Raw genomic sequence first — 13,461 nt, 5'->3', positions numbered from 1 at the left:
ACCTCATCAACAGTAAGAGGTCAAAAATGTTCCATTTAAAATAAATTTAAGTGCAGTGTAAAAATATCTAAATCTTTTTATGGATATTTGATGGGGACAACTTCAAATGCTGGGAGTGTACATTTTGTCTCCAGTTTCATTGTATTATGGGCAAAATTGGAATTTGGCCTTTAAGCTGGAGATGATAATTAAATCATATGTTATCAGACCCTTTGGGTACTGCAAGGTAGACGCTACTGACTTGGTTACCCATCAGGCCACACTGGTACACCCTACACTGACCCCATTACCCATCAGGCCACAGGGCACCATTACCCATCAGGCCACAGCAGTAAACCCTCCTAGTGTCATTACCCATCAGGCCACAGCAGTAAACCCTCCTAGTGTCATTACCCATCAGGCCACAGTGGTAAACCCTCCTAGTGTCATTACCCATCAGGCCACAGTGGTAAACCCTCTTGGTCCTATTACCCATCAGGCCACAGTGGTACACTTTACTGACCCCATTACCCATCAGGCCACATTGGTACACCCTATACTGACCCCAGTACCCATCAGGCCACAATTACCCATCAGGCCACAATTACCCATCAGGCCACAGCAGTAAACCCTCCTGGTCCCATTACCCATCAGGCCACAGTGGTAAACCCTCTTGGTCCTATTACCCATCAGGCCACAGTGGTAAACCCTACTGGCCCCATTACCCATCAGGCCACAGTGGTAAACCCTACTTGCACCATTGACCATCAGGCCATGGTAGCAAACCCTATGTTTTCCAATCAAATGTACACCAATCACTAATCTGAACCGTGTGAACTGTCCTGAAGGAAATCCAAGCAAGGTTTCATGTAATCTGTTCTAATTATAAATAAGATAGCGGCTCAGTCATCAGTCAATGACCTTTGACCTACTTGGCCAGTGACCTACTACAGCCGATTATCTTCAATCATACATGGGTTAAAAAAACGAGTGTCAACAAGCAGGGGAGTCAGTAACCTGTACTACCGCTGTGATCAGTGAGTTAACACTACAGCAATACTTGTCTGACCATTACATGTCTATTAACCCCAAGTTTAGGGCCAAGCACTTAGTCATAAATCAAACAGTACGGAAAGATGAACAGCTTGTTCTTGAATGACTAATTGTGATCATCTATAAAAATTGTAAATCTACAGTAAATGTTGATGGTAAGAAACTGGTAAAATGGGTTAAATCTTTGTTAGTCATAAAAAAAAACAGTACAGAATGATGAACAGCTTGTTCTTGAATGACTAACTGTGATCATCTATAAAAATTGTAAATCTACAGTAAATGTTGATGGTAAGAAACTGGTAAAATGGGTAAAGTCTTTGTTAGGTGTTATATAACCCAGGTAAAACTTGGTAAATTTGCCCTTCAGCTGGACAATAAATTCTGTTTTTACTATTTTGGCGACCTGACCCATTCTTCCTAACCTGTATCCGACGACCTATAGATACAGCACAATAGGTAAAGACTATTTATAGCCGTCCTGACATGACCTACCGACTGGATGACAGCCCTGGCCTGTTAATGTACTGAATGAGGATAATGTTTCTTTGTATCGGGTCTATAACCACTAACAGACCAGAATCATCTGTCTTCATGGTATCAGACACGCCAGCCTCACAAAATTTTCTTAACTATCTACCATCAGATTAAGAATAGCACAATTTTTTGTAAAACAGACCGATAAATTTAACTAATTTGATCGACTATTCAACCGGACTTAATTATGACTGAATGTTTTTTTTAATGGATCAACTTTCCCAACACTTCTCTGTAACAAAATTTTGGCCGACATTTCTTATCGACTTTTAAATTGATCTACAGTGATCAGTTGTGCTACAGATCATTCTGTGCCTCGGCAATCCATTAATCTATTAAAAAAAAAATCTGCTACTAAACCAATGACGACCTCTACGTGATCAGCGATCATTGCCAATACAAGTTCTGTCACACTAACTTGGCTGTTAGCTCCTGGCCAGTCAGGCGTGACACAATTAATGTCGTTACAACACACTAGTTCACCATCATTTTCATCCATTATAGAAACTTTTTGCGGCTCGTGTTATTTGTAGCTGCGACAGACAGTCAGACACACGGAAACCCAATGTCACTTATAATGTTGAGATATAATGGAGGCAAATTGTGACACAAAGCTTCCTGTATCAAACTTCATAATTAAGTAATATTTTTTAGGTGACGACAGCCATAGAAATGCATAAAACATTTACTCAATACATTTAAATTGCCAGTCAATACATGTTTTATTGTCCCTTAGAAAGGGAAAAACAATTATGACATCCCATTACATTCGTAATATGACCACATAGCTTTATACTACCTATATAGATACAACTATATACAGATGATATTGGCCTTTATTTTTATAACTTTTCACTGCCCATATAGATATAATATTGGTTTCTAGATCTATTCTAATAAATTTTAATGACACTTTAACAGATTTTACTACAGCGACATAAATTATTATTTTCTCTCCTAATTTTGTTTTTATTCCAAAATTAATATCATTCAAAATCAGATGCACTTTTTGAACGACAGAAGACCTTTCATAAGTGATATAAAAATCTTGACAAGTTTCTGCCTGATTTTTACTTTGGATGTTTTATCAATGAAAATAACGGCCTCAGAAAAATTTTACTAAGTAGAATAGAAAAAGTATTTATGTGTTATATTATACTAGCATATATTTTTTGGACTTATTTTTTTTTCTTTCTTTTGCCATATTTTCATTAAATTAAAAAAACATTGAGACATTTGTTGACAAATCTGTCAGATATTGCTTCTTTTTCTTCAGCTTTTGAAGACAAATTTTCGTTTTTAAGACTTTTTAAATTTCTATTGATATGGGGAGTATACACATACACCAGAGAATACTGAGAAGACTGCACATTATTTTTTTTTTTATTATTTTTTTCATTTTTGCAATTCGTGAAGATCATGTATTTGCAAAATAAAGTAATTAACAGATTCCTAAAAATCATGTAAATTGGAGTTGTTGGGTCGCACAACAGCAGCACACACGCCTTTCACCAGGGTAGCCAGGGTTTGACTCCCCAATTGGATATGAAAATTTACCAGTTTACCAATGTCCACACAAATGGGTTTTCTCCAGGTACTCTGGTTTCCTCCAAGAGTAAGACTCCTGTGTGCTTCAATCCGGGCCAAAAAGAATTAATAAAAGTCGATAAATCTTAATTTGCGATTGTTGTAGAATAAAAAGAACTTAACAAGTAAATAAAGTTAACAGTCTGGCCAGGAACCTTAAGCTTCTTCTCCTTCTCCAGCCTCCCCCTCCTCATTACTGTTCCTCTGCTGGACATTAACAATATCATTTAGACTCCGACACACAATAAAAGCTGATTCGGCTGCTGGGCTCCTATAGCCGGTGGTCAACAGGATAATCCAATGGCCTGTCTATCAATCATTCCTGCAGATTTAGTCTCCCTGATTTTATTAATGGTAGGCTTCACCGTCAAGGAATGACACTCTACAGAAATGATCCACTCGTAAAAATACAGCCCCCTTTTAGAAATAACCCACACCAGCTACAACATGCCCATCATTGATCGAGAAGTCTCTTCGATATCAAGATGTCTATAGAATTGGCCCCAGGATGTAAAACACAGGGGAGTTATCTCAGCTAAACACTGACGCGTCCAGTTGGAATCCTGCTAGATTTACTGGGTTTACAGAGAGTACACCATATCATTCCTACAGAGACATTCTACAACGAACAAAGTACACCATGCCACCATTCCTACAGAGACATTCTACAAGGAGCAAAAATACACCCTCAAATAGCACCTCTTGTTGTGTAACATCCGTGGAGTTATAGAGGACATTTTTGTTCCTGTAAAATGTGACCATTAACAGCGTCACTGAGGACAATTTCAACCCCTGTAAATTAGTGACCATTAGCAGGGTTATTGAGGACAATTCTAACCCTGTTATTAGTCCAATGACAGGGTTATTGAGGACAATTCTAACCCTGTAATTAGTCCAATGACAGGGTCACAGAGGACAATTCTAACCCTGTAATTAGTGACCATTAACAGGGTTATTAGGGACAATTCTAACCCTGTTATTAGTCCAATGACAGGGTTATTGAGGACAATTCTAACCCTGTTAGTCCAATGACAGGGTTATTGAGGACAATTCTAACCCTGTAATTAGTCCAATGACAGGGTTATTGAGGACAATTCTAACCCTGTTATTAGTCCAATGACAGGGTTATTGAGGACAATTCTAACCCTGTTATTAGTCCAATGACAAGGTTATTGAGGACAATTCTAACCCTGTAATTAGTCCAATGACAGGGTTATTGAGGACAATTCTAACCCTGTAATTAGTCCAATGACAGGGTTATTGAGGACAATTCTAACCCTGTTATTAGTCCAATGACAAGGTTATTGAGGACAATTCTAACCCTGTAATTAGTCCAATGACAGGGTTATTGAGGACAATTCTAACCCTGTAATTAGTCCAAAGACAGGGTTATTGAGGACAATTCTAACCCTGTAATTAGCCCAATGACAGGGTTATTGAGGACAATTCTAACCCTGTAATTAGTCCAAAGACAGGGTTATTGAGGACAATTCTAACCCTGTTATTAGTCCAATGACAGGGTTATTGAGGACAATTCTAACCCTGTTAATAGTCCAATGACAGGGTTACAGAGGACAAATTTAACCCTGCAACTAGTTATAATTACCATCAACAGGGTTATTGAGAACAATTCTAACCCTGTTATTAGTCCAATGACAGGGTTACAGAGGGAAATTTAATCCCTGTAACTGGTTACCATTTACAGGGTTATTAGGGACAATTTTAACCCTGTAACTATAGTTACCATTAACAGGGTTATTAGGGACAACTAGTTACCATTAACAGGGTTATTGGGGACAACTAGTTACCAGTAACAGGGGTTACAGAGGACAATTTTAACCCTGTAACTAGTAACCAGTAACAGGGTTATTGGAGACAACTAGTTACCAGTAACAGGGTTATTGGGGGGGGGGGGGGGACAATTTTAGTCCCATAATAGGTCTACGTTGGACAATGCCTATTGTCTATAGAGCTCAATCAACTGTGGTCCTCAATCCCTAATATCAGTCACAATGTGGCCAGTCACCTCAACTGCCCGCCACTTACAGATAATACAGGTGTCACACAGGTAAACAAATGGCTTACAACATATACGTTGATGTGACGCAGCTGGTACTTGTTATGTCACGTAGCCGAGGTCGTAGCCGAGGTCGACTACTTACAACCTGTTAAGCTGCTGCTCAATTAGGTGAGGCCCAGAATGTGAAAATTAATGTACATTAATTTGTAAAACTGTAGATTATTAATCACGAAGGGAATATCAAAGAATTTCTCTATTTCTTCTCTCAAGCTCACACTTGTATCGTTAATCACCGTCGGTCATATCTCATCTGTATACGACTATAACGGTCTGTTTCCCAGCACTATCGAGATTACCCTGGTACAGGACAACATACTGTCTCAGTATTGCTGTAGTCACACAAAGCCTTTGTTACATTCTGTGTCTAATCATTTAAATATTCAGGTTAATTATCATCCCTGACACTCGACTGATGAGAGGACATTATAACAAGCATCACAACACTTAACGAGAGCGAATATCATTTCTAACGAAGCAAATCATTCTACTCTACTTCAACTTTGTAGCATACAAACATGTTTTAATCAAATGACTTTTACTGCAGTGAAAGCAGAAACTGTAGCACTAAACTTGATAATCAGGCTGCAATTAGAGTCTTTGTACTGCATCAACAAAATCTACCTCATCAACTTACCTGTTGTATGGGGCTCTGTGCCTGGAAGAGAATCCGCCGCCCAAGCAGCTCCGCGAATATACACCCCACGGACCAGATATCCACGCCCGACCCATAATGCTTTGCTCCCATTAGGATCTCTGGGGCTCTGTAGTACTGGGTCACGACCTCCTGGGTCATGTGGATCGACTCATCTGGCTCCTCAATCCGGGCCAATCCAAAATCACAGATCTGTGCGACGTAAAAATGTGAACCTGATTTAGTCAAGTTCTTCAATGATTTCATCATATTCAAATGAGGAAGTCATCCCTATATCAATTTGTAACTATGTGTCGTTAATTATTTCCCAAGTTTCACATTTATTCATGGACAATATGAACAATCTACAAGGCTTTACAATGGTTTATTTTATAATAGGAACTCTATCAGGTTTTACAGTAGGAACTCTATAAGGTTTACAATAGGAACTCTATAAGGTTTACAATAGGAACTCTATAAGGTTTACAATAGGAACTCTATCAGGTTTTACAGTAGGAACTCTATTAGGTTTTACAGTAGGAACTCTATCAGGTTTTACAGTAGGAACTCTATAAGGTTTACAATCGGAACTCTATAAGGTTTACAATAGGAACTCTATAAGGTTTACAATCGGAACTCTATCAGGTTTTACAGTAGGAACTCTATAAGGTTTACAATAGGAACTCTATAAGGTTTACAATAGGAACTCTATAAGGTTTACAATAGGAACTCTATAAGGTTTACAATCGGAACTCTATTAGGTTTTACAGTAGGAACTCTATAAGGTTTACAATAGGAACTCTATCAGGTTTTACAGTAGGAACTCTATAAGGTTTACAATCGGAACTTAGGTTTTACAGTAGGAACTCTATCAGGTTTACAATCGGAACTCTATTAGGTTTTACAACAAGAATTCCAGGTTTTGAGGCATGAACTACTGGCTGTAATTACAAATTATCTGATCAGAATCACCCATTCAAAAGTATCTGGTTTAAATGGCAACAAAAGAAAGACCATTTATTACTCTCCTGTGTTAAACCTATATATAGCTTTTCTTTAAGATCATCTGAAGCCGTGGATGAAGCTACCAACGTAGAATAAATTATTAGAACACACATTCCCTGTAAGTCCAGACAATTCGTACCAAAAAATCCATACTATATAAATAACTGACATTATATTTAATTTACCGACAGTTATACAGGTTTAAACTGCATTAACCACTTGCTGGTACACGAGTAGAGGATGTGACGACTTCCTTCTTCACTTTAAAAAAAAACGGCCGTTTCCAGAAAATCTATTTTACAGAAATGGGTAAATGTTTTCCGTGGCAAGTAATAATAAATAAAATGAACTTTCCCATTATCTTCTAAACAAGGATTGGCACTGAGGAAGTGGTTTATATAAAATGATTTAATAGAACGATATCAAACAGGTGGTTTAAACCAATGTGAATGTCTCTTTTGTGGGCAGGAAATCAGAGAATTTTTAAGTAAATAATACAAGTTGAGCGACCATTAACAATTTGTATCGTCCAAATGAATGTGACATGTGTGACTAATCAAGTCAAAATTTAAATCCTGAAATAAAGTAAAACTGGATCTAGCCAAGACTTTATATCTACTGGGGTATGTTATTTATACTGACATCTTACTTTAGCGACACCCGACTTTACTTGGAGCATGCCTTTAATTTAAAGACACTAGACTTTAAAGACATCCAAACTTTACAGACACCCAGACTTAACAGACACCCGACTTAACAGACATTCGACTTAACAGACACTTGACTTAACAGACACCAGATGTAACAGACACCTGACGTAACAGACACCCGACTTAACCGACACCTGACTTAACCGACACCCGACTTAACAGACACTTGACTTAACAGACACTTGACTTAACAGACACCCGACTTAACCGACACATGACTTAACAGACACTTGACTTAACAGACACCTGACGTAAGACACCCGACATAACCGACACCTGACTTAACAGACACCTGACTTAACCGTCACCTGACTGAACAGACACCCAACTTAACCGATATCCGACTTAACCGACACCAGACTTAACTGACACCAGACTGTAGAGACACCTGACTTTACTAGGAACCTGATTTTCCGGACACCCAGACTTAACCGACACCCTTGATTTAGAGAAAGCCATCTCTAAAGAGATATGACTTTCAGAAATCATATAAATAAACTAGTAACAAATTCCTGGTCTCCGATTTCAATTCTGAAACTCGGGTAATTCAATGAATAGTGTTTTACATTTGCGCGCGACACTCACCTTTAGTACGCAGTTACTGTTGACTAGTAGGTTTCCCGGTTTGATATCACGGTGTAAAACTCTGGCGGAATGGAGGTATTTTAAGCCTGGGGAAAGACGCAAGTAGTAATTATCATTTAAACAAGAAAATCATGATATTTTTCATAACATTTACAAACACCATATCGACGAAATATGAGAAGTTGAATTAGAAACTCTTTTACTAACATATATAGATTGTTTATAAGTTAAGAGTATTTGGTAAAGAAAGACTTTGACGTGGTCGGAAGTGACTTACCTCTGAGTATTTGGTAAAGAAAGACTTTGACGCGGTCGGAAGTGACTTACCTCTGAGTATTTGGTAAAGAAAGACTTTGACGTGGTCGGAAGTGAGAGGTTGTGGAGAAACTATGATCTTGTGAAGGTCACTCTGCATGAGTTCGGTTAGTACGTAACTGGCCAGCGGTCAAGGACAAAAAACCTCATTTTTAGATAATTTATCATTTGTTTAGTATTACTCAAACCAGTAAAACTACAGGAAAACCCTGTCACCGGTGTGAGAATATTTGATCTTTGCTCATATTATCATATCCATAAATACAGATAATTGTTAAATAATAGGAATATGAATAGCTATCTTGAGCAAAAATAACGCCCCACCCCCTGGCATATTTTTTTTAATTATTACATCATATTTCTGCAAAATTTACAATTCAATTTCATGAACATGATTTAAACTAAACAGGGTTAAACAGTCCTTATATATATATATACGATTTTTAATCAAAAGATCAAATCAAAGAACACAACAGTTTGTTTTCTCTAACTGTTGCTATGGAAACAAAGCTGCCATCTGGCTGCAGAATTTATCACTACTTTAATTATCTGCTACCTGCATAACCTGCTAGATTGCATCAGTATTCTACACCCAATGGTAAACCTATCAACGTTGGCGACAAAAGAAGGCGAAAAACACTACCAAAATCAATACAAATGGATATGCAAGTCAATTTACTACGCGGATTTCAGAGTGACCACGTTATTGTGGCATTCAACAGTATCCCAGATTCACGAGACATCCAATACTTTTTCCGATATGTGATAGAAGTCATTACCGCGCTAATGAGAATCTTGGGAGCTTTTAAACGCACATGAAAAATTGTAATCCACCATATTTTCCCCCCAGGCATCAGGAATATATCCAGATATATATAATCAATGTTTAACCTACAAGGTAATTTGAAGTAGCTACATGCCAGTTTGTTTTCACTAATTATATATATATACAGTAATTCTTTCTCATAATAAACTACAAGTGTATCCAACAAATTGTCCTCGGTAACTATGGAAATTCTTTGTCATAAATAACAAGTGTATCCAACAAATTGTCCTCCGTAACTATGGAAATTCTTTGTCATAAATAACAAGTGTATCCAACAAATTGTCCTCCGTAACTATGGTAATTATTTGTCATAATAACCTACAAGTGTATAAGATCAATTGTCTTCCGTAACTATAGTAATTCTTTGTCATAAATAACTAAAAGTGTATCAGATAAATTGTCCTCCGTAACTATGGTAATTATTTGTCATAATAACCTACAAGTTTATCAGATAAATTGTCCTCCGTAACTATAGTAATTCTTTGTCATAAATAACTACAAGTGTATCAGATAAATTGTCCTCCGTAACTATGGTAATTATTTGTCATAAATAACCACAAGTTTATCAGATAAATTGTCCTCCGTAACTATGCTAATTCTTTCTCAAAAATAACTATGAAAAACTGTTTTTCATCCACTACTATAATAAGCCCATGGGCAACAACACAAAAACTTTTGTTAAAGTAAATGGTAGTGGTTTATTGCAAAACAACAAAATCAGTTACTAACAAATATGGATAGACTTATTGCCAGACATTGACTTATTGCCAGGTGAGTACAGTAATGTCAAAGGGCAAAATAATATTCCCCTCTCTGTCTATGCATAAATCACCTGCCCATAATATTTTGATAGCTTTGGTCAAGGGCACCCACAACAGTACTACTGTATGCAAGCTAAGCGTGTAAGTTGCAAATCAGCCAGTCTGTCTTCAGATCATATCGCCAGCCTCGTACATAACCAAAAAAGATCGACATTGACTAAACGGAAACTACAATGTATAGAGAAAAAAAAATACAACAAAGGATTCTTTTGTGCAATAGAGAGAAACTAACTCAGGCCTGTAAAATCATTCACAAGTGGATCAGGTTTGCTCTGAGTAATAGAAGAAAGGGTTTTAAACTAACACTGGCCAACCGTCAAAACTTACATACACAATGGTGTCTCCGATTTCACAGAGGAAATACAGATAGGGAGTCGTTGTACCAATACAAGACCATTCAGCCAAGATAAATACTCGATTTGGTGGTGTAAATATTGAGGATATGCTCCTGGTAAATTTGGACACTTCCTAGTTTAATTGGTCCGAATATAAACACTGATGATTAACAATCATCATCGTCATCATTTTTTAAAATTTGTTTTTAAAATCAATAATGGATAAACGATTAATCTGGAAATAATTTACTTTTGAAAAATTCAAATAAACTGGAAATTCATTATAAGATTATACCATAAAAAATACCAAATGTATATTGCGGAAATAAAATCTCTCCCAATCGGTAATCTGCCCCATCAATAAGTAAAAATTTTCTCTTGACCAGTGTATTGCTTTACGCTGACAGCATACATGCTCCATGTCCTGAATAAATTGATACATTTTGCAAACAATGAGCACCCACCTGCTACATAGAATGTCTTTCAATAAATAAACGGGAGAGTTGATCTTAATTGATGGCCGAAATCATTACAATGTTGATTTATATTAGGAAATGACAGATTTCAATGCAGAATTTTTAAACCGATGTATAAGAAATCTTTCCAGTGAAATTTGAACTTCAGAAATTTTATTATCTTAAATTTATTTGCACTGGAAGAAGCACTTAAACCGATGTATAAGAAATCTTTCCAGTGAAATTTGAACTTCAGAAATTTTATTATCTTAAATTTATTTGCATTGGAAGAAGCACTGCGGTAAGTAAACTTTTCACACAAGGATATGGGGTACTTTTTTCTGTACCTAATAATAGTACTATACTAGCATATGGGAAATACTAGTCAGCACATAGTCAGAGGAATCTGCAAGGACATTGAGGTCAGCCCAGTACACATAAACCGTCTAGACAGCATTTTATGCTAACCAGTTATATATAGTACTAAGTATGTAACCATTGCCAAGCAAGAAATCACAAAAAGTACCAGTAATACAGTGTTTGGATTAATAAAGAACTGCTAATTTACCAGTGAGTACATTAAAAATTTGTGTAAACATATTTTTGACGAATCTCAAATGAATGTTTTTTTGCATTACTGCTTTCATCATCATTGTTGTCCGTGAATAACAAACTGATGAAAAATATATCATCTTTATAAAAGAGTCATTGATAATTGTCAGTTGTTATGATGCCTCGTCAGTACTAGTCCCAAGATGATACAAGACTATGTGCTAATACAGGGAAATAGTCTCGACCAATACACACTCACTTCCTTATTGACAAGCCTGCATGCCACAACTTGACACAGCCTTTTTGTTACGGCTGTACACTATCAACAGTTTAACAGTTGGAACTTATCGTGTAACTAAAACAAGCTCCGGTAAATCAATACCTCAAAATCTTAACAAAGAAATTTCAACTTTTTTAGTCTTGTTTTCTAAAAAAAGGATACACTTCTTGGAAAAAGTCGATGTTTGGCGGCTGTAGGATGTCAAGAGCTGATAATACCTGCAGAAACAAAGAGATAAAAATATGGCGTGTAAAGTATTTGTGATCAAAATAGCGAGCCATGGTCCTGTAATAAAAACTGCATCATTATTCAAGTCTGAAGACAAATTTATCGTGACTGTGACAGCAGAAATGTGATACATGTAGATTTCTGTCAGGACCGGTTACGGGAGCATTTGACCTATAATTAACCAATAAAATACTGCTTATGAATACATAAACAAATTGTGGATTTGTCTACATGTATTTCCAGTGCGGTAGAATTTAAATAAGTTCCAGGGATACTCCTGGAAGGGTTCATATGGGCCCCTCCTAACTAAAAATAGCCTTTCCATTTTCCATTCATTTAAGGATGGCCACCCCAGTAAGAGATCCAGGCATGTGTTTTGGGAGGTTGCGGTATGTTTGTCAGAACTGATGCTGAGACTTCACATTTCTACCTCACTAAAGCACACTGCCACAGACACCCTGCAGGTCACCCCACCCGGTCACATTATACTGGCAAGGACATGATTTTGCATTAAACAATTATCCTGCAGCTCACCCCACTCGGTCACATTATACTGGCAAGGACATGATTTTACATTTAACAATTATCCTGCAGGTCACCCCACTCGGTTACATTATACTGGCAAGGACATAATTCTACATTAAACAATTATCATTTTATGATATTCAATTGAAAACAGTCCACTGCTCTCAGCATCTGTAATTTTCCCTGATATCTGTAAAGTTCAGGCAAACCAGGCCATGGATTTTTCTCTAGCCAGATAGTATATATTTAACCATTGTCAGCTTAAGCTAACCAAACAAGGCTGCTGGCACACAGCAGCTGTACTGCTGGCCAGGATGTTTAGTATATGGGTGGATTTTCCTAAAATCAATAGACAGCACACTGGAGACAGCTCACACACACAACTGCCACATATAACCTACAGCTCCATCTCCAAAAGCCCCCATTCACCACAACACAAGTTCTTCCATCAATGTAAACAGTAATTGACGATTCAGACTTCCTCAAATAATTTTACATTGAAAATGAAATCCTATTAGGTAACTTGATGACAGGATGTTCTGTTCTAAATCTTTTTCATAACTTTTTATCTAAAATGTCATTATTTATTTTATATTACATCAAAAATTACACTGACTTACACTTCAGGTATCTTAATTACTTTACTATGCACATTTTTCAGAACATGTTCATTATAAATATTAATTATTTGAAAAATTTAGAACAAGACAAATATATGTACTGTTTATTTACCTATTTGATAATTTTGGCATTTATTTTGATAAATATTGCGATTACATGATTATTGTAAGCTGGTATGAGCTTGTATTTAATGTCAATGTGTGCACTAGACCATGACCGCCTATATAGGAGAAAGTTATATGCTGAAGTGTGTCAGCTCATGCAGGGTTCCCCCACTAGACAGCAACTTAGCTAAATATGAGGTGGAGGGGTGATTCATGACACATTCCAAACATATTT

At 36.8% G+C, this 13,461-nt stretch overlaps 1 protein-coding gene across 2 annotated transcripts in view; it reads right to left on the bottom strand.

Moving 5' to 3' along the window:
- The window catches only part of LOC117333120 (serine/threonine-protein kinase NLK-like), a 47,285-nt gene that overhangs the window by 18,781 nt on the left and 15,043 nt on the right, over window positions 1–13,461 (bottom strand). For both annotated transcript variants that reach the window (XM_033892256.1, XM_033892254.1), the window contains exons 3-6: window positions 11,911–11,966; window positions 8,492–8,598; window positions 8,165–8,250; window positions 5,868–6,077 (exon numbers count right to left, since the gene is read on the bottom strand). In XM_033892256.1, coding sequence (XP_033748147.1) covers window positions 5,868–6,077; window positions 8,165–8,250; window positions 8,492–8,598; window positions 11,911–11,966 — 459 coding nt within the window. The remainder of the gene's footprint in view (window positions 1–5,867; window positions 6,078–8,164; window positions 8,251–8,491; window positions 8,599–11,910; window positions 11,967–13,461) is intronic.

The sequence above is a fragment of the Pecten maximus genome, chromosome 8 (genome assembly GCF_902652985.1).
Source record: "Pecten maximus chromosome 8, xPecMax1.1, whole genome shotgun sequence".
Lineage (NCBI taxonomy): Eukaryota > Metazoa > Mollusca > Bivalvia > Pectinida > Pectinidae > Pecten > Pecten maximus.
Note: the sequence above shows the minus strand (reverse complement) of the source record. Positions and strands in the feature narration are given on the sequence as shown.